Source organism: Ipomoea triloba, chromosome 8 (genome assembly GCF_003576645.1).
Source record: "Ipomoea triloba cultivar NCNSP0323 chromosome 8, ASM357664v1".
NCBI lineage: Eukaryota > Viridiplantae > Streptophyta > Magnoliopsida > Solanales > Convolvulaceae > Ipomoea > Ipomoea triloba.
The window spans coordinates 5,754,561-5,777,715 of NC_044923.1; the positions used below are offsets into that span (position 1 = coordinate 5,754,561).

Below are 23,155 nucleotides of genomic sequence, written 5' to 3' on the forward strand. Positions count from 1 at the left end.
TTAATTCTAACCTCACGTCATATTTAATCTAAAAACATAATAAGCGTGAATGAAAGTTATACCCTTCATTTATGTTCGTTTTTTCATTACGTTTTATTTATACATTATACTATAAAAGTTGTACTATATAATATTTTGAACAAATATACCGCTACTGTTATAACTTGCGTTATCTTTTCCACTATTGTTACCATGCACATGCATCCACCATATATTTTCTTATCTTTGTCAATAATAATAATAATAATAATAATAATTTATACACATTATATATTAGTGTTATATGTTAGTTATTTTCTAAAATATAAATATCAAATTTATTAAAATGTTTCACATTATTATTATTATTTATAATAATTTAAATATCTAAAATCTAAAAAAATCTAAAATTTTAATATAAAGTACTAATATTGGGCACCTATTTTTTGCGCATCGTGCATAGAAAATTCTAGTATATTGTATAAGTATAGATAGATGTGCGATGAAATAGAGAGGGTAGGGGTGGATCCAAGAATTTTTTTGAGTGGGAGCGAAGTTCAAATGAATTTAAAAATGTTTATCACAAAATATCAAAATAAATTTGATATGAATCACACATATATTATTCCCCCGGCCTTGTGAATGGCAAAAAAATGTCAGTGACAAAAAATCAAAATTTGATATGAATGTCATAGGTTAGAATTGATTTCATGACATAACATATTTTAAGGAACAACAATATATTACCTAAATATCTAGTAACATGTATATACATTTCGTGTGTGTGTGTGTAAAAGGGGGTGGGCGGGGGCAAGGAGCACTGCCCCCATTCCGCCCTCCCGCCTCTGGATTCCCCCTGGCTAAATAGTTGGTAGAACATGATTATTATATCATAGATTCACAAGTTTAATTATTGTAAATACCCTTTTGATCAAGCGCGTCACACAAAGTTCTACTAGTGCAATTTATATGTTTTATGTGGTTAGTCACTTTCAAGATTCAGATAGTGACTACGAATTTTATGTGAGCTGGGTCATTTCTTTACTTCCAAGTAAACTTTGTTTCCACCAAAGATCAGCTGGCGGATATCTTCACAAAACCACTCTCTTCCTCCCAGTTCTGTCTACTCCGGGACAAGCTCAATGTTGTTCCTATCCCACCTTGAGCTTGAGGGGGTGTGTTAGATATATTAGGAGTCTTTGTGGTTGTGGTTTAGTCTCACCTAATAGTAGCCTATTGTATAGGGGTTAGCTACGATTGTATTGTAAGTGTACTGTACTGTGTAATGCAATCCATTCAATCAACACTCATTCGGATGTCTTCAACAATCACACGAGCAAGACCTCTAAGCTGAGTATGGTTAGTGATCCAACTCAGAACTTCAGTCACATCAATCTGGATGATTCTTATTAATCAAATTAAATATATTAATGAGAGACAAATAAATATCATTTATAATTGTATATGGGCAAGAATGATATTATTACTTAATATATGAACCTATAAATATTTCACATATAATAATAAAGTTAAAAGCAACTCATATTATAAATTATAATATTTGACAATAGGATCAATCTTGTATGATTCTTTTCTTAATTATTATCTCGTAAAGATGGACAGAGAGACACATAGACCCTAGACCTTTAAACTAAAGCAGTATTTTATGGGTCTATGGATTCATGAGTACGATCTATGAATCTATGATATATGAAAATTCTCAATCAAAAATAGAAATGTTTCCATATAAAAAAATTTGCAAAAGTTCTTTGAAAATGTTTTGAAGTAATTTTATAATTAAAAATTTTGGAACAAAAAATTTATTCTAATGTGTCAAAAAATATTTAAGGGCTAAAACTGAAAAGTTATTTTTATTATGTTTTTTTATTAGTAGGAAAGGAAAACTCGAACAGAGCAAACTAAATAGCAAAAAATCGATAATAATGACTTTGTGGTATAGTAGCGCGAAGTGACTCTCCCAAATGGTAGGTCATGGGTTTGTGCCTAATGGATACGATATTGACTCTTTGTGCGTGCTTCAATAGATTGAGAAAGTAGTAATGAACAGATATTATATTGTAACAGAGTCAGTAGTACTACACAAAAAAAATTGAGATATGCAAGTACTGAAAGACTCTATAGGAAACAAATAATTTTTTGATGAGCTTATCAACGACTCGATTTTTCAATGAGTTTATTTTTATTATGTTAAAATTCATATTTAATTTACTCTTTTTTGGCCCTTCCATTGATTCAAACTTTGCAATGCATAATTTCTACTTTCGATCCATCAAATTTTAAATTTCAAATTTTTCTAACACAATACAACACTCCAATCCTATGGATAGAGAGACATACACATAGACCCTAACCCTTCATGGCTGGCTACTTGGCAGTTCAAACAATTATTAATATTAACTAGAGAATCTCTAATTTGTTTATAGGATTATGGTTGATTTTGTGTCTAGTTGGATTGATTTGAAAATTGTTTTTCTTTTTTCCTTTTATTTGCATCATTTTTTTAATTAAAAAATGAAAAAGCATTTTCCAAGAGATTGCGCTAGCTGCCTATTGTGTGGAGCAATGTAATGCATCTGGCCAGTAGTTTTGCATGTGCCCAAAAATCTACAGTAGATATTCTCCACTCAATTTATCTTTATTTTATGTTTTTTTTTGTATGATTTTAATTTTGTTAAATATACTAAATATAAATCGTAATTATAAATTTTTATATATTAATAACAATCATTTACAACTAACTACTCTAAATAAATAAAACTAATTAATCCTCTAACCATTGGACCAAACTACCTTGCATAGCACCATGGCTCTTTTATTTTATTTTGAGCTCGATATTGTAATAATTACTATATTATAATAAAATTTCACATACATTATAAATATATACATCAATATCAATACATAAGTGCTATCGATTACTATTGAATGTTTTTTTAATTAAATTGTTCCGATCACGTCAACAACAGTTAATCTTAACAACATAACCTTTCATTAAAAGATAACAATTCTGATCTACGGTTGAAAAGTAGTTATCATAATAAAATTAAAGTTAATTCAAGTTTTATTTTATTTTTTTAAATAAATCAAATAATGTAAGTGTAAATTAAAAATGAATTGATAGGATGTGACTAATTAAATACAATCAGTATGAACACATCAAATCATTTCTTGTAACAAACACCAATCAACACCTAATCAACAGAATCCCTTGTTTCCTCCAATGTCTGTCCTAATGTTATAATTATCCTTAAAATATTATTTTAAAAAAATATATTATTGTTTATGCTTCTAATAACTTCGTGTCAAGCTAACTTACTCTCAAAAATATTATTATAATTATGCTTTATAACTAAGTATTCTATTGTGTGTGACTTTGGAGTTAATAAAGAATGAGTTCTTTAAGAGTTTAAATATGTTGTAAGTGGCAAACCTAAACCTTGGGCTATACATGTCTGGGTAGTCCAGTACTTTAATTTACAATATGCTTTTAACTCAAACTAAATATTTTATTGTGATTTTGGGAGAAAAAGAGGTGCCTTTATTGAGGCAACTCAAGAAGAGAATCACCCAACATTTATATATGATTTCTTTATTTGGGCAGGAATCATGCAGTGGGATTATACTGAATACTTAGTGCAATAATACTGAACATATGATATATATATATAAACATAAATATATAATCCAAGTATTAATTTAACTTTTTAGTTGAAACATAATATATCTTTTGAATTTAATATCAGGATTAATCTCATATATATACAAGGTCGTCATGCATAAAAAGAGACTATGATTTACGTGAAGAGACTTGATGAACATATAATAGGTAAACATAAATGTGCAGTCAAATTATTAGTTTAAGTTTTTAGTTGAGACGGAATTCATATAGTGGTGGAATAATTCAATCAGGATTCATATAGTCATAAGGGTGCATTTATTAACAGAAAAAATTCTATGTTTTTCTAGAGAAATGACAAAATAGAAAAAGGAAAACAAAACATTTGTTTATTTATATATACACACACACATAGAATGGAGAAATCGAAAACTAGTAGAGAGATCATTTTTTAAAAATTAAATTTCCCGATCAAGATTTTTACCGTCATTAATTTCTTTCTATTTTTCCCTAAATTTAAAAAAAAAAAAGTTTGCAAAACTATACATGGTATAAATTGAACAACATACATTCTCTTTACTCATGGGTGCAAATGAAATAATGCGAGTCTCTTCTAATTTCTACCTTAAAACACATGCGAGACTATTTTGATAGAAATTTACTTGATTAGTCTCAATATGTAGCCGTAGGGGACTACATTCACTTTAAAACACATTGAATTTTTTCTTTTAATTTTTACTTAATACAATTTCACTTGATTTTTCGTTGTTTAAAGTTGGTAACTTGGTATTTTTATGAGTGACGAGAAAAATTCACAGTCATTATCCGATAATGTGCATTAAGTAAATCTCACTTATGTGTAATAGTATGCAAATTATGCATAAGAGATAAATTATACCTTTATTATTTTTTAAAAACAAAATATTGTTCCACCTAACATGGTATGAAAGAGTAAACGGATTGATCAAATACAAGCAATAATACTTAATATTATATTAAAAGATGATATTTTTTTTTTTTGAAATTATTTGCATCAAATTGTTTCAAATAATATAATGAAACTTATGGTACGTATTTGTATATATCACAAAAGAAACACTTTTAGTTTAAGTGTTTAACTAGATGTCTCAAATTTGAACCACGAAAACGTAACAACCTTAATATTCGCGTGGGAGCACTTTATTATCTTTGAGATTCATTATCCTGGCAAATTTTTGAGATCCTTCACAACACAAATAAGATTAGTCCCAGTGATATATATCTTTCCGGCTTTCCCGACACATCTTTGAGATTCTTCTCAACACCAACATGATTAATGCTAGTGGTATCTTTCCCGACATATTCTTGAGATCTTTTCTGATACAAATAGGATTAGTCATGATGATATAAACGTAAATTAATATACAACATTATTTATAAATATATGCATACATCACCTTTTCTTGGTTTTTCTAGAGAGATTAGATACTCTTTCTCTTGTTGGAAATCATCCTCCGCTTGATGGGGCTTTTGGTACGGTTGGGCATTAGATAGTTCTTTTTCTTTTCTTTTCTTTTGAGTCAAAATCTAATTAATATATGGTTTTAAATGTTAATGGTGACATTTAAAGATATGAGATGTTCCACCGACTAATTAACAAGATGTTAATTAACATTTTTAAAAATGATTATATAAATGTCTTAATTAGGAAAAATTAAGATTAATAATGCATTTCATATGATTGTTGTTTAGAACTCATTTTATTTGATCATAGGCCACTTGAATTCAACATCTTCATTATTTTTTATGTTATTTTTCAACTACAATAATGGTTGGTTGTTATTATTTTCCTTCAAAAACTATGTATGCAATTTTGATGCAGCATCATAATCCTTGATTCTTGCCAAGGACCTTGTGGTCTAGTGGCATCAAACCCTTCCCTTTATACGGGAGGTGGTGGGTTCGAGCCTCCCCTTGAAAGTAGTTATGAACAGATACTGCATGATTCTTTCTACTCTATTAGCATCTCGATTTTAAATTAATTGAAATATAATAATATAGTTACTGAATATAAAAATTCTCCATTAAGGTGTGTTTGGAAACTCGAAAAATGATTTATGAAAATCATTTTCTGATTTTTCAGTGTTTGGATGTGCCTGGAAAATCAAGTCAACGGATATCATTTTCCATTGATAACTTAGGAAAATAAGGTTGTTTTAAAGGAAAATAACTTCCACCAAAATTTGACGGAAGTCGTTTTCGACAGACCAATCACAACCTTAATTGGCTTTCACCGGAAACCAAAGTTTTTTTTTTAATTTAATAAATAATATTATTTTTAATAATATTATAAATATTTTATTTTATAAATAAAATAATTAAAATGTTTAATTATACAATTATACTCATTTTCCAAAAAATAAACTAAGCACACCAAGATAATTTTTCAAAATACAACCAAACACTGAAAATGAAACTATTTTATGAAAAATTACTCATCTTCAAGAAAACATTTTTCAAAATTCAGTTTTTTGGTTTCCAAACACACCCTAATATATATAGGGCATGTTTCTCATGAGAACTAGTAGTCCCGTGAAAACGTGTAGACTGATCTCATCCATCCATCCATTTATGATGACTAAGGGTTGAAAATTAAGAAAATTTGAGAAAAAAATGGGGTGACATTTCTTTAATTAAGATAATAATGCATGTATTTGAAAACACTTTATAATACATTCGTAAATAAGTGATAATGTACACATGTGAGTGTACTATTAATTATCTGCGAATGCATTATCAAACGTTTTCAAATGCACTGTCATAATTACAGAAATGTCACCTAACTCAGTGTTTTTTAGTCTTCAAAATTTTGATAATCTTAGACGAACGGATCAGATGAGATTAGTGTATACATTTTCAGGGGCTACTAATTCTCATGCGAACTCAAATGTGCAGATATGCACGGATGCACCTGCACAACTACAAAGAGTATCATATATATGATATATAAAATATGTAAATTAAGAGCGGGTGCACTTTATAATTTTACATATTACACTTCTATATTTACATGTCGTCACCTAAGCATTCGTTGTCCCTGATAAGCCATATCTATTTATGTTTAGTGTTTGAGGTTAGTGAATAGTGACGCGATAAACGACTGAGAGAATTGTGAGGTTAGAATTAATTAGGATTTAGGATAAATGGATAAAAGAGAAATAATGATAGGCTAATAATTTTTTGTTGCGTTTGTTTGTTCCAGCAAGGGGATTGGAATGGAATCACTGGATATGCATTTTATGATGATCTAAATATTAACCTATTTGTTTGATCCAACCAATTTTTTTCAATAAATAAAAAATTTCTTTATATATAATTATTAATTCTTGAAAAATAATTTCAGTATTTGACTTTAATTAAAAACAAAATTTCTGCCAATTACTTTGTGGCAATAAGTTGAGAAAGTGTATATAAATATATACTACATTGTAACAACTCTGTGCTTTCGTATGTTGTGAAAGTAGATATGAATATATGCCACATTGTAATATAGTCAGTAATATTTAAAAAAAAATAACTGAAATTTCTCTTCTCTTTTCTATTTTTTTTTTATATAATGAATTTGGCACATTCTATTCTACGAATATATCTACAATAGCACTACTAGGTAGGGTGAGTATGATAAGCATGCCAAAGATTATGACTCATGATATGCAAGCAATTAATATTATCCAAAGACATTGGAACATGCATGTAAAATTATTGACTTTGTTTCTCTATTCATTATTTTGGAAAATTTTAACTAATTAAGTGAATAAAAGAGAACTTATTAGAACTAACAGTGTCATTACGTAATAATGGAGATCGAATCTGATTCTATAAGTGTCTAGAATTAGGGACATAAAAAGTAACGAAGACTAAGATTCCATTTACTTCTATCAATTTTCTAATTTTTAATTTCTTCTATTTTTTTTATTATCCATCATATGATTATCAAATTAGAAAACTTTTTTTTTCTTTCTCTACTATGTTTTTTTTTTTAAATAAAGAATTTATCTAATTAATAAATGCATCCAAGTCTCAGATATATATGGACAACAAAGGGATTGGGAGGAAGATTGATTTTGCTAGTTTGGTTGAAGATAATGGCAAGGATGCATGCCATGTTTGTGTATCTATATGCACATTACATATATACATACAATAGCCACATTAAATTTAATATTAATACAACAATTTATGTGATACATTGAGAACATTTGGAAATAAAAATTTTATAAACCAAACTGAAAATTTTACATAGTATAATTTTATTGTTTTAGCATAATTTGTGAAGATAAACTTATTCAAAATTTTAGAATATTATAAATATTATTTAAAAAGCATATATTATCAATATTAAAGTATATATTTACGATGAATACATACACGCAGTAAGTTAGAGGTAGATCGATATGTAAAAACTTCAATTCAGTCAAAGTGTGGTGGTTGATTGATGAATGTAGGGTACCTAATTTGATAACCCTATTGCTATTCTTGATTTTAAAAAATTATATTAACTACCATAAGTAACAAAGGCTTCTCACACTAAGGAAAAAAGTTGGTGGGAAGTTGGGTTGGAAAAGTGAGCACATTAAGCTAGTGGTAAAAATGTTCAGATCGATTATTTATTGTTCACTTGAACTTAAAAATTTTTTCTTACGAGTAACAACAGTGATAACATCAAGCTATAAGGTATTTGACATTGTTTTCTTTGTTAGTGATAATATAATTCATTTAAATTTCTCTTATAATTCTTGAGAGGCTAATGTTAGAGATAAGGTTCGTGTGGTTGTTGCAGGTGGTGATTATTAGTTAGAGTATATGAACATTAGTTTGAGACGATGCTTAGATGATAATGACATTCCACAGTATTCCTCATTATGTGAGCAAGAAATAATTGATGTAGTTTTTGACAACATGTATGGTTATGTTAGAGGGGCGTGAGGCTATCTTCCCTTTGTCGCTAAAAGTCTTATTTTCAATTTAGTTAGGGAAAGATGACAACGAAAAATCTTATTGTTAGTTAATTTTAATTTTTTGCAAGTTTGTAATGTTGAGGGTCAAGACATTGTTTTCGTCATTATGTTTTTAATAAATTTCTCTTTTTATATATATATCACATTAGCATATGTACTTTTTTTTTTTAGAATAGCATATGTACTAATTTTTTATATATTCATAATTTGAGAATTTAATTGTTTATCGACAAGGCATACTATGATAAAATAAACATATGAATATGTTATATATAATTCATAAAGATGCCACTATTGTTGTTTTGATCTTGCACACGGTTACTTATCTCTTTTTAAGGAACGGGTTTAATTTGTTCAATCCCCACACCATCACCTGCACGAGGGGGATTGAATTAGTATCTTAATTTGACTTTAGACATCTATCCACTCTGTGCGTTAATACTTTTTATTAATAAAACCCAGTTAGATGCGAGCATGCCACTTATTTCATTATGAGTGTTTGACCGTTTCGAGTCTTTTAAAAAAAAAACTTAATTCATTTATCTTCAATAAAAAAAAGAATTGATTAAGAATAAAATTAGAGGATGTGCTCATCCTTCAAATCAAATGGCTGGGTCCTTAAGGAAGTGATGGATTGTTGTTTTCCTCTATTTAATTTCTCCCCTTGTACTTGGATAGGTTCACATGTCAAATTAAGAAATGAGAGGATTCTCACTTTCCACCACAAACACAACTCATAAAATATGACCCACAAAATCATGCGCCAAACAGCTTGATTAGATTTGGTGCATGGCAACTCACATTAAATTAATTATTCTATTCTATTCTATTCTACATTAATTATTTTTAACTTATTTCCTTAGCTTTATATTATAACATTTTTACAAAATTTATTTTTAAAAAAATATCGACACTTTTGGTCCCTAAATCATCTCGACCTTTCAATGTTTACATTTCTAGTTCGATCTTTAATTATTACATGGGTTGTAAACTTAGTTATGTTCTTCGATTAATTGAGATATCAAACTCTTTTTGTATATACGATTTTATAAGAAAATATATAATAGATAGGAAATTGCACATGTGCATGCATTTATAAAACTTGTATGCAAATGGAGTTTGACATCTTACTTATTCATCGATGAACTGAATTTACAACTTATTTAACAATTAAAGAACCAGAATTGAATGAAGTGTTTCGTATTAACTAAATACCTAGGTTGTTAGTTGGATGCATATTAGTTATATTCAACACGCCCCTCACATATATCGACTGATTACTTTTTGACAGATCAATCAACACATGAATACGTAGTCTCTTTATAAGGTAACATGGACCGAAGGTCCAAATCCATTATTTTTCACATGAGTAGTCTAACTCTATTACCAAATAAACTGATATATAGTTGGATTACTATTTACTATTTATTATGCACAACAATCAGATTTGTAAAAATTTAAAAGAGGGACTAAATTTATAATTCGGGAATAATTGATGGACAAAAATTAAAACCAATTTTTTTTTCCAAAATGTAATTGCAATAAGAATGGGAAAATCCCTAGGAAGCAGCTAATAAGATTTCTAGGATCCATAAATAAATCTCACTCCTTGGACTCCTTGTACGTGTTTCTGACACATTAAATTTTCTTTACCACTATACCTTTCTTTTTTAAAAAAAATAATTTATTAAGAATAAAATATGTCACGCTCTATAAATTAAACTATATAAAAATAAAAATAAAAGGTGGAAATTAAATCCACTTAGGTGCGTGGTAGGAAATTACGCAGTGACCATACTGACGTGATCCATGACAATGTGAATTAGTTTTATGGTCCCATAAGTACATACAATACCAACCATTTACACATCAAATTCCTTGGATCTCTCCTATGTTTTGTCAAAAACATGATTGTACGAGGCAAAGTCATTTACTAGAATAGTCCTGTTATGTCCTTCCAATCGAACCAAACAGTCCTTTAATTTGCCCATGACCCAACAAAGCAGCGTTACACACATGAAGTGTTACGTTACGTTGATTGATTATATATTATTATGGCTTCGCATTAATCCACTCTATTAGATACGAATGGACAAATGCATGTTTTAGTGTCTTATACATCTTAATTGTTTCTTGGATTCCAATTCCCAATTTGAAGTGAGATAAGTACTTTCGGTGTACCATACAAAATATCAAAACCTTATAAAAAAAAAAAGTTTTAGTGTTAAGGATTCAAACCCTCAATTTTCATAATTACGCTCCGAGTGAAATCCCTCAATTTTCGACCACTTTGAGTAGTCAGAAATTTAGATAAATAAATTTGGTGACGAAGGAAACTCATAATCACTACCCAATTAAGGATGTACTGGGTAAATCTCGCATTGTGACCATAATCAGCAAAAGATCACAATAATGATGTAAACCATTCTAGGTTGCCTATTGGTGACCGACTCGAACCAAGAAGGCCAATATATCATTACGTTAGATTTTGAATCTTGTGGTTATAAAGCCAACATCAGCTCAACCAACTTGGATGGAGTAGTCTCGAAATTGAAAAGTTCTCAACAATTAACCAATGCTAGACATTTTTTTAACCTTTTTATCTTCAACCCATGTAGCGTGAAAACACACCTAGCATTGATTTTTCAAAACCACGATACTAATAAATCCTTAATATCGCTGAATATCTTAACATTAGGTAATTTACTAACCTTTGATCATATTAGGGCTAAACACGAGGTTGAACAAATGTTGGGCCAAATCAAATTAAAGTTTTTATTTATTCTTCTCTCTCTCTCTTTTTTGAGTAAGTACGTATATCTAAAAGATTCAACTTGTAATTATACTTTATTTAAAATCATGTGTTTATCGTATAGATCAGAATACCAAACACTATTATACAATTATACTATTAAATGAGTGTATGACTAGGGAGTAGATAGACATGAAACACATTCAAATTTGTATAGTAGTACATACTCAATTCAAAGTCCATGACAAAGACACTAAATAAATAATGCAAGAAGCTTATAGAAGTTCACAACATCTCAGCTAGCTAGCAAATATAAAGGGAAAAATATATGAACGCATACTATCCAAGTATATATTATATATAGATAAATACATATATAGAGAGAGAGAGGGAGAGATGAAATCAGATACAAATGTAAATACAATCTGATCCAGCGATGCAATAATTAGTATATATAAAGTGTAAAACAGCTTAAAAAGGCTGCAGCGCAGCTTATTCTTTCTTGGCGATCTCCTCTCTACAGATAATATAGCGCTTTTGCTGTTTTTTGTTTCAAGAAAAAGTTAAGGTTAGCTCTGATCCGATCCTGCAATCAAGAACGCAGTGGCTAGGTAAGGTGCAAACAGGTTAATTTCTGGTGGGATTGGAGAAGAATTTAAGGAAACATACAATTAACGTAGGAATTGAAGATGAGTTACTTTAGGGAGTCAAACCATCAGGAAAGAACATCATCGTCTTCCTCGGCGGGGTCGGGGTCGTCCAGGAAGAGCAAGAAGAGCGGTGGTTCAGACAAACCTAAACAGCCGCAAAGAGGGCTTGGGGTTGCTCAGTTAGAGAAGATTAGATTGCACTCCCAAATGGGTTGCACTTTTCTTCCTGATTCTCTTCACCATAATCCTTTCGACAACAACCTTTCCCAGGTATTCTATCTTGTCATTTTTAGACTATGACACGATTCCACATCACCCGCCTCTTTACAGTTAAACTTTTACTTTTAAGTTAGTTTTTAAGACGGGATTAGCGTCTCACGACTAGCTCCTTTTGTGGAGTATCTCCGTCAACCAAAATGCATCATCCTCCTTAATTGTTTCGGGAATAGTGTTTTTACTATAAGGGTATATTGGAGTTACTTATTAGTTTTCTTGGTTTGAGTCTGTCATCTATGAATAATCTAAATTGATTATTTATGATTTTTTACTCTTACTTATGGTTTTTTTACTGGGAATAGTGCCTAGAACTTTCCCACAAATCAAAAGATATATGATTTTCTTGAATTTGGTTGCGGGGGGTTTAGAGTTTCTTGTCTCATCATCCTTAATTTCTTCAAGAATAGTGTTTTAACTACACGGGTATGTGATAGTTGTCAATTGACTTTTTTACTACATAAGTTAGTTTATTTACCTCATTGTGGTCCTTTATCGACTGGGTTATAAGGTTTCAATAGTAGTTGCTTGCTTTCTAGTAAATTAAAGGGTATATGGTTTTGGTAAATTTTATTATGTGGGGTTTAGAGTTTGTTGAAAATTTATGCAGGAGGATATGAGATTGCAGACGGGTTACTCTCCATCTCCATCATTCTCGTACTCCTCGTCGTCTTACGGTTTTCCAGGCCACCAAGGCATCATGGTAATTAAGATCGAGAGGATCCTATAATAATTGATCGAGTGAATTAAGGAATATTATTAGTTTGCATGAAGGCAAAAATCTTGATTTTCTGTGATATTTAATTTCCCGAATCAAAGATATTATCCTCTTTATTTAATTAAATTATTCGATGAAATAACCCATTAGGATTTGCTAGTCTGGCATATCCCATCCGGTCTTCAAAATAAACCCTAGCTAGATTTGAGGTTTCAAGGTTGCATCACATCCAACGTGACATTATTGCTTCAAGAACAACCTAGTCTTGTGATTTGAATTGCCTAGGATCCTTCATATATCATATAACATCCATAATGTCTGGTTTAGCAAGATTGAATTTACTATAAATGTGAGATGATTGATAAGCTAAGAGACCATTTTTGAGAAAATTTATGCGAAATGAGTATTATTTTTTGCAATGGGTATATTCTATTTTGTATCGTCCCCCAACATTACTGTACAAGATAAAGTTAAATTGGATGGGAAAGGTTAAGTAGTTGGGAGGCATATGTATTCATGTGTTGTTCATTCTGTACGTCTATAGGGAATAGGGTAGTGAGATTCATGTTATCTTGAAAAGGATATATATATATATATATATATATATAACTCATTATCAGTTCCATGTACTCTAAACCCAGTTTCGTATTTTTTGTACATATTACAGATGAGTATGAGCGAGATGGAAAGAGCGAATATGAGATATGGAGATTCTCAGGCCAGCTCTAATCCAAGGTTGAGATTAAATCTTTAGTCGAGTTACTGTATACACATATAATGTACATAGATATATATACATACATAGTTGTATTTGTCTTTGTCCTTTGCCACTCCTAATCAATTCAACCTGGACAAAATCAGTTGGCATCCTGGTACAGTCTATGAGCCCCAACAATATGCACAACCCAACATGACTAGACATTTCCTCAGCCAACAACTAGAGGTACATACACTTGCCTAACTGCAACACATTCTTCCTTATAATTTCCAAATTTCTTTTTCTACCTAACGATGATGAGAACTATTGAGTTTGTATTGAATTACTCAAGTTACAATTGTACAATAATATTTCAATTATCTCGTGATCATTATTAAACAGGACCCGACGGGCAGGAGGGGGACGAGAGACCGGAGCGGTTCAACCGGCTCGGGTGACCAGACCTCTGATTCCAAGGGCAATCAAGAACTGGATTTGGAGCTGAGACTGTCACTCTGATCTAATGATGACCACTCAATTTAGTATTGTTTTTCTGGTACTTTAAACTGTACGTACGGAAATGCACATCCTCGAATAGCGACTGCAGATTTTTTGCGTTGCTCAAAAATTGTACGGGAATATAATGCATCTGTCACCTTATATTAAAACTTATTTAAATGTAGAAAAGAATAACCTTTTTAAGTTAAAAGTTGGCAAAAAGTATTGGCAACTTGAATTGATGGAATTCAATTTGTTAATTTCATGGAGAATACATATGCTGTTAGGGAGTACAGTAGCAGACACCATCATATCCAAGTATCCAACAATTTGCTCTTCTTTTTAATTTTTTTCTTTCTTTTTCTTTTGCATCTTTCTTAAGGAATAATAACTTTCTTTTGGTTCATTAGATCCGAAAGTTCTATCCTATCAATATATATGTTTTTGAACGGATTATAAATTTTTGATCATTTTTAAAGTGTTAGGTGGGTGATTGGCACAAACTTGGTACTTTTTGCATCAGTACAATCATGTATGGTACGATATGTCTGATTGCACCAAGTATTCAGAACATGTTGACAATACCCAATACAATGTAACCAAAATACATGCATGATTGAGCCGGTACAAAAGGCAATGATACCAATAAGAATTAGAAATTTTTATTTTTATTTTTTGAAATATTTAAAATTAAAGGTGAAAAATTACTGCAACTCCAATTTTAGGTATTTTAATCTAGAAGAAACAATCTTTTGATGCCAGATATGATGTTAATAATGTATACCATTATCTTGTACCTGTTTTGGGTCTTTGATTTGCAATGAACAATGTATATCATTACCTTCTACGTGTAGCAGTTAACATCATTTAATTTTAAATCGTAATAGAAATAACAAAAATCAAACTTGTAACCTTCATGTATATAAAGAATGATCTTTTCACTAGGTCCCTACCCTTTCGGAGCAAGAATTAAACTTATTTACTCTGAGTCAAAATTTTGAGTCTTACCGATAAAGTGTCATATACTCATATATCAGTATGTCCTCGTTTGTTGCAATAATGTAATCTTGCCAAGAAAAATATCTCTTTTATTCATTATAAGGCGAGACATCCTATATGTACCTAAAAAAGAAAATTGATCAACAGTTACTGACAGTGACACCTCAAGTAAAATTACATCCCGGTATCTCACTCGCTTGAGTGCAACTGTGCAAGGAACATTTGGTGCATCGTAAGGCGAGCCGAGTAAAATGTGCGTGGTGGTACGTAGACTTACATGTATCATGTTTTAACTTCTTGTTGGTGGATAGCATATTTGTCACATTTGGCAAAAAAAAGTGAAAGAACCTTAAAACCGAGGTACATCTAATCACTACCTTACATCTGCTAGCATGCACCCAAGATGTTCTGGATCAAATCGTGTTCAGATCAGATCAGATCCTAATAATCAGCTTTAATTGGATTCTAATAATCAGTAATCACGTTTGGGATGAACATAATCTATCATAGCTAGCTAATCAGTTTTGCAGATTTACCCAAAGGCAAAATAAAAGTGAAAAGAAAGAAGCAACATGATACAACTGCAGCCAGCATGCCGACCACCACAGTGATTTTCACAGAAAAACGTGATGAACAGGAAAACGCGGGATATCAAATGCGGGAAATGAAAGAAAAATGAACTCATAATATTGTTCTAATTGATGAGAAGTATGGTGAGGTTTCAATCATATCACGAATATAAGGGATTTTTAGTCATGAATATTGATGGTTTGAGTTTGGAATGACCCATTGAGTAGCCCTCACGAGTTTAGCTGTGCTCGCTGATTCGATAAGTTTCATTTCGAAATTCGTCAGCAGCAGTGTAGAAATTATGTCTAAAATGGACAGATTCGTCAGCAGTGTAGAAATTATGTCTAAAATGAACAGATTCCTTGTGCGCATCGACATTTAGAAATGACAATCATTTGAGTTACCATGATTGGAGCCGGGCCACCTTTTGGCATAAGGTAGAGAAGGATATAGTTGAGTGTGGTGAAAATTGTTATAAATACTGCATTTGTTATATGGTCATTATCTTATATATTTTTCCTATTTTAGTGTTATTTGGTATGCGGGTTATCCCTTGCTATATATATAACAATTATCAATGAAAAGACTCTTTAAGCAGTTCCTGTATTTGTTAAAATCGTCTTGAAAAATTGAGTTAAAAAGGCTAATTTACAACACGTTATCATTATTATGATGCTCTAACCAACAATTATATTATAATTATTATTATTATTTAAAATAGACTCTTTTTTTTTGAAATATATTTAAAATAGACTTAATTTTAAAATATATACCTAAAACTTAATTTAATTTAAAGATAATTCAATAAATAAAATAATATATTCATGTATTTTAAAGTCATTTTATAGGTTACTCGTCCACATTAAATAGTTAATTTACTAATAAACATTCTTTGGTCAAAATAGTTAACAAATTCAGCTATCAGTTAATAGTTGATCTCTATACACCTTTTTATCTTGGGATTCGAGTCTTGTTTGAAACGCGCAATGTAATTATTATTACACATAAATAAAACAACAACAACAATAATAACAATAACGAAAACAAGATGGAAAAGAAAAAGAGAGAGGGAGCATGAAACAAAGTTGTGATGTTAATTTAAGGTAGCAGCCGTATATGCATAATAAAGCCATAAAGTATGTTATTATGATGATTTATGTAGGCGACTAAAGTAACCAAACGTGTCTAGAACGCCTGCATTTACTGCTTTGCCAAACTCATCTTTATGTAAAAAATATTTTAAAATGATTGACAAAAGCACCGGCCACTCGAAAAGTGTACTTAAATCGGCCGTGCTCGTTCACCTCATTGATTTTATTAAAAAGACATTGTTTTACCTTTTAAGTTGTCATATGATATTGTCGCAATCTCATTAAAAAAACACTTATTTTATTGTTAATACAATTATTAATCTAAACCCAAATACTATGTACTATGTAGTGTGATTTGATGATACTTTTGTTACCATTCTAAATGAATAGTCATAAGATCGAATTCCAGTGGTGAGGTATTGATTCTTGTGATCCCGGGGGCATTGATTCCCTTAGAATGTTATTTTCATCTGATCCTTATTCAATATATAGGAGAGAGAGGGTTCAGGTAAGAATAATCTCCGGTAAAAAGTATGAACAAACTCACAATATTCATCTTGAGAAATCAACGGATAAGATCTTACAATTACTAAAGTTTCAAGTTTGCAATAATTATAAAATGAACCACGCTCTTAAAAATTTTTAATAATTATAAAATTGACTACATCCATCTACAATATTATAAATTATAGTGTTGTGTGCTTTACAAAATTATATTTTGTGTTTTATAAGTTGGACTATCCATTTTTATATTTTTGGCAAAACACATGGCATTGTAAAAAATTTCACTTTAAAGAGCACACAACATTATTTTAACTTATGATATTGTAAAATTTTCATATAATAAATTAAAATAGTTCCTGAGTATATATTATTAGGTCAACACATTGTTCAACCTATATACATTAAGAGTAAGTCTTTGTAAAAGTATTTTTTTCTTTTTGGTTGATAACCCAATTTTCCTGGGTTTGAATAATATGAACCCACCTCAAGTTCATGAGAAGATAAATCAAGTTAATCTAGTTTCAAACATCAGCTTATACACTTTTGCATACTAAAAGTTTAATTCAAACTGAGACTCCAATCTCACTCTATCCTTCTACTGGAAGTAAGAAGTTTTAAATAAGACTACGTACTTCGCCAAAGACTTTGTGGTCAAGCGGCATAGTTGTGGCCCTCCCAAGTGAGAGGTCACAGGTTCTCTTCATTCTTCAGTAGGTTGAGAAAGTATGTATGAACATACACTACATTGTAATAGAATCAATACTATTAAAAAAAATAAGACTACTTCTAATTTATTAGATCAATGTTAGGGGGTTTTGCATGTAAAAGGTATTTTATTTGATGTTATTGTTATTTATTATAATTATCAATTATTAACAAGCTATCTATAGACCCATTAGTCCATCACTCTTAATGGGCTAAACCTCATGATATTCTTTGACATAATCAAGGTGCATGTACATAGATTTTTTTGGCCTGCACACTGTACTATGAGCTCTTGCCCTACATTTGTGCATGGTAGTTGAAGAAAACGCTAACAAGAATTACAGCCATTTTTAAGAGGTGCATATGAAATTAAAAATAATGGTATTAACTACTCAAAATTTTTTTTCTTGGTAATAGATTCATAATTATTGGCTCTCTCATATGGGATGTCCTGGGTTTGAGCTTCAGTGGGAGCGGTGTTGACCATGTGTGCTTCAGTAGGTTGAGAAAGTAGTTATTAATAGATACTACATTGTAACACAGTCAGTGGTACTAAAAAATATTCATAATTATTGTGAATTTTTATGAAGTAGACTTATGCAGACTTGTGGTTTTTTCAATTGCACTTTTTAAAAAATATATAAAATTTGCAGTAGACTTATGTATTGATAACAATTTTATTACCCACAGCCAAAAAAAAAAAAAAAAAAAAAGATTTTGAGTTGTTAATAACACCATTTTTAATGTCATTTAAACATATTTGTTGACGAAAGATCTACGATTGGTTCTGAATTCTTTCTTGGGCATTAGTTCTCACCTGAGCGCATCCCTATATATATAACAGTCGTCCACGTGTTCAAATCTAACAGATCATAAATACTGATTTTTTTTAAAATGTGGTGACATTTTCGTAAATAATTGAACATCGAAGTGCAAGTAACAATTTCATATATTGCACCTAAGTGCAAGTAAAATGTATTACAAGTGCAATGTGCATTGAGCATATTCAATATTAAGTGCACCTAACATTATAATTAGTTGCACCAGACATTATCATTAAGTGCAGCCATGTGAAAGACTTTATCATTATGTGCATGAATTTTACCAATGTAAATTACTTGCACTTGTAAGTGAAAATAGTTGCACTTGTAACACATTTTACTTACACCAAAGTTTGAGTTATTTACGAAAATGCTATAGCGTCGTTTTTTTTTTTAAATTACATCTAATTCATTGAATCTGAACACGTAGACGGCTATCAGTGGTTCTGGTTTCTCTCTTGAGCAACCGTTCTCACTTAAGCGCGTCCACACACACACACACACACACACACACACACACACACACACACACATATATATATACATGGTTGAAAAAATCGCTAGCCGCTCCCTAGGCGCTTGGGGAGGGCCTAGCGCCTAGGACGCCTAGCCGGGGATTAATCGGCGCCTAGGCATCCATGTATTTTTTATTTTATTTTTTATTTTTTAAAAATTTGTTAAAGTATTTTTAATTTTTTTAAAAACTAATAATTATAAATTATATAATACTTTGATAGTTAATACTAAAATATTAAATATTAACCTAAAAAATATCTAAAGTTTGTATAATTTAGGATTATTTCGCTCAAAACAATGTTATTTTGAGTGAAATAACCCATTAAAAATGAAAAAGAACAATAGTTAATCGACCGACTAGAAGGCCTAGTCGGTCTAGTCGATGCCTAGGCGGTCAACGGCTAAGCGGCCTAGGCGGTCACCTAGCCGGCCAGCCGCCTAGACCACCATTTAATGTGATACGCTAGGCGGTCGACCAGCGCCTAGCGCCTAGGCGGGGATTAATCAGCGCCTAGACGGGATTTTTGCAACACTATATATATATATATATATATATATATATATATATATATATTTATTTATTTATTTATTTATTTATTTATTTATATATTTATATATATATTTATTTATTTATTTATATATTTATTTATTTAATTTTACGAATATAATTGATTGAAATTCACATCAATAATATTAGAAATTTTAGCATATATAAACAGAAATTAAAACATGTTTGGAGACATGTGAAACAAAACAAAGTTAAATAATTACGTATTTCACACTATTGTTGAAGATACTTAGAACAGTCTGTCCAATTGTCCATAGGTGTGTAAAATTTTTCAGACTTTAATTTTCTCATTATTTATAGACGTGTGAACAAAACAGTACAGAATTCAATAATTAGATGATTATTAACTTTGTACTGTAAATAATTTGTAACTGAAGAATATTACTGGAAAATTATATTTCATGTTTCAACTTTCAACCATTGAATGTAACAAGTTAGGTGTGAGCGTGAGAGTGGAGAGAATACAATATAATGATGCATGCATTGCATGAAGAACATAACGGTGCACCTGACATGACCTGTTCCCGTTATGTTCAATATCTAACCAACAATATTTGAACATAATAACGGGGTGAACCTCCCTGGGCCAGCTACCGTGCTTTCCGAACGAACGTAGGTGTACCTGGACTATTAAACGGACAAAGAAAGGTAGACCCCGTGAATTTACCAAAAAATAATAATAGTAACGGGTGAACCTGTGTCTTGCACCTTATATTATATGTGTTATCTTCTCCCATAGGTAGTGCTTGAAATTTGCGCCTCTAATACGTAGGTTTAGTAGATGAGAAGTTTTACTTAAAACGTGTTAGTTTTCAGTTGTATGATGGGGTACAATTTTTTCTACAAATATTGGAGGTGTGGTTTGGGTTGAGTTTCTTGTGCATAAAAATATACATATTGGTGTTGAGTTTCAAAATTAGATTAACTCGATTTATTTACCTCTTCATGCGCCTGTAGCGGATTTATAGTGGGTTCATATAACATTCAGGATATAGTCCTATGAAATCGAAAAACTTTGGTAATTAAAAAAAAATTGTTGAAATTTGCATTATGCGGATATTAACGAAGTTATAAAAATTTTAAAATTATTTTCTCATTTTAAAATCATTTCTTAATATTTCTTCATGAATTAATAAAGAGTTTACATAGAGAATATAGGATTCCTTAAATTGATTTTTAGTTCATTTTATCACATTCATGAGAATTTTAATATCCTCAAATTTTGCCAAAGATCTTAGGGTGAAGTGACATGAAGTGCTTCTCTCAAATGGAAGGTCATGGGTTGGCGGAGGCGATATTGACTTGTATGTTGAATATCCTCAAATCTTTAGATTAAGTAAATTCATTTTTTAGGCTGCGCTCCTGCTTCTTCTACTGAAATTTTTTTCTTATTGTCAAGCAAAAATAGTCGGACTGATTTCGCAAACCAGTGGATTTACTGGTTTTGATGTGTTTTTTGCCCATTTTTTGAATTTTTGTTCATTTTCTTGCCCATTTTCTGGAAAATGAACGGAACACACAAAGATGGTTTCCTACTATGCAGCCAAATACAAGCAAGGAAAATATTTTCTAAAAAATGACCCTTTTTCCATAAATCATTTTTCTGCTTTTCAAACACACCCTAAATGTACTCTTGTACACTGATACCCAAAATAGAGGCAATTACATCCCTCCTTTTAATAAGAAAAACAAACCCGTGCATTGCGACGGCTAGCAAATCAAAATTATAATATCATATGTGGTAATATTATACACTTATTTTCGCATAACGTAACGATTAGTTTTGAAGTAAGTTACAATAATTAATAACTTATATAATATGGGGGGTCAGCATGCGCGTCCGGTCCTTTCACAATCTGCAAGTTCACATTTGATGGATGATTGGATGAACACAGCTGGATTATTGTGGCATTCAATTCATTAGTGTTATGCACGTTGTTTTACCACCCCACATATAGTCCCACCCAGCTCTAGCTTAGCTTGCTGCTATACATTTATACCAACTTCCAAATCCTCTCTTTCAATCTAATGTGAGTAATCGTTACGTTGATATGATCTTTACCGCTCAAAAGGGAAATCCTATTTGTACATGTAATTACTTATATAATTATGTGTTTATCGGATGGAAATATGGAATTGAAACACACATAAAAAGTTGTAATAACGTTATACTAACAATTAAGAAGTTGTAACGGGACAGGATGGATCAGATATGATAAATTTTTTACTTACAAGATTAAACTACTGTAATTTGGTGTGTTATATATGTTTAAATTAAAAATCTAAGTTGTGTGATCATAAATGTGATATTAGATACTCCGTATATTTGTCTAGAGATAATTTTTTAGGCTAATTGGATGAGACCTTGATGATTTGCCTACTGGTTTGCACACCGTTCAGAGACCCACAAGAGGGGTTGAACCTTGATTTAGTACTTTAGTAGATGTTGTATGTGTGGTCAAATTAAAGTTTATGTAAAGTGGACTTGTAATTTTACCTTGTTCCAAATTTCTATGTATACCAAAAAAAAAAACAAAAAACAAAAAACACAAAAAAAAAAAAAAAAAAAAAAAAAAAAGGAGCTCCGTAAAATATATTGAGAATAACATTATTATACTCTCACGCGTTTAGAAAATTTTCATTTTGTAATGATAAAAAATATCAAAAATTACTTCTTTCATTATTTTGAGTATTCTGAAAAATAGTCCTTATTAATACCAACTAACTAGGTATACTAGTGCTTAATAATTATACCAATTCAACCACGAGTTCTACTATATAAACTCTCAAAGTTATTTTTTTTACAGGAGTTCCAATGAAAATATCTACATCAATATTTTGTGTGTGTGAGTAAAAGTTAGAAGTAAAAAATGGAAATGTCTGCTTTCAAAAAAATGGAAGTGTGTAACCACCATTGTGAATGAAAATTAATCTGACCTTAGATTTTTGTAAGGTTTAAAATTTTTTACCATCCATGCATGGTCCAAAAATATTATCGAAAATAAACTACGATTTCTCAATGGCAGTATTTTTTTTATTTTTAAAATTCTTTTATTTGTTTTACCAAAATTCTTTGTGGACTCCATGTCCATTTCATTCTTATTCCTCCCGCGTTACCGCGTATGGTGATTCTAGCAAATCAAACGCAGATTTAAACAAAACGATAATTAATTAATTATT

At 30.5% G+C, this 23,155-nt stretch overlaps 1 protein-coding gene across 1 annotated transcript; it reads left to right on the plus strand.

Moving 5' to 3' along the window:
* The first annotated feature begins 11,669 nt into the window (after positions 1-11,669).
* LOC116026791 (protein SPEAR1) lies at positions 11,670-14,473 on the plus strand. The gene is made up of 6 exons (XM_031268185.1): positions 11,670-11,976; positions 12,046-12,285; positions 12,899-12,991; positions 13,674-13,741; positions 13,868-13,949; positions 14,106-14,473. The coding sequence occupies exons 2-6, from the start codon at positions 12,055-12,057 to the stop codon at positions 14,220-14,222; spliced, it is 591 nt and encodes a 196-aa protein (XP_031124045.1). The 5' UTR covers positions 11,670-11,976; positions 12,046-12,054; the 3' UTR covers positions 14,223-14,473.
* Positions 14,474-23,155: the final 8,682 nt, after the last annotated feature.

Excerpts from the sequence above, each read along its gene's own strand:
- LOC116026791 (XM_031268185.1), top strand. The coding sequence starts at position 12,055 with ATGAGTTACTTTAGGGAGTCAAACCATCAGGAAAGAACATCATCGTCT. Across the intron at positions 12,992-13,673 it reads CAGGCCACCAAGGCATCATG|ATGAGTATGAGCGAGATGGA; the intron begins GTAATTAAGATC and ends TACATATTACAG. Across the intron at positions 13,950-14,105 it reads TCCTCAGCCAACAACTAGAG|GACCCGACGGGCAGGAGGGG; the intron begins GTACATACACTT and ends ATTATTAAACAG.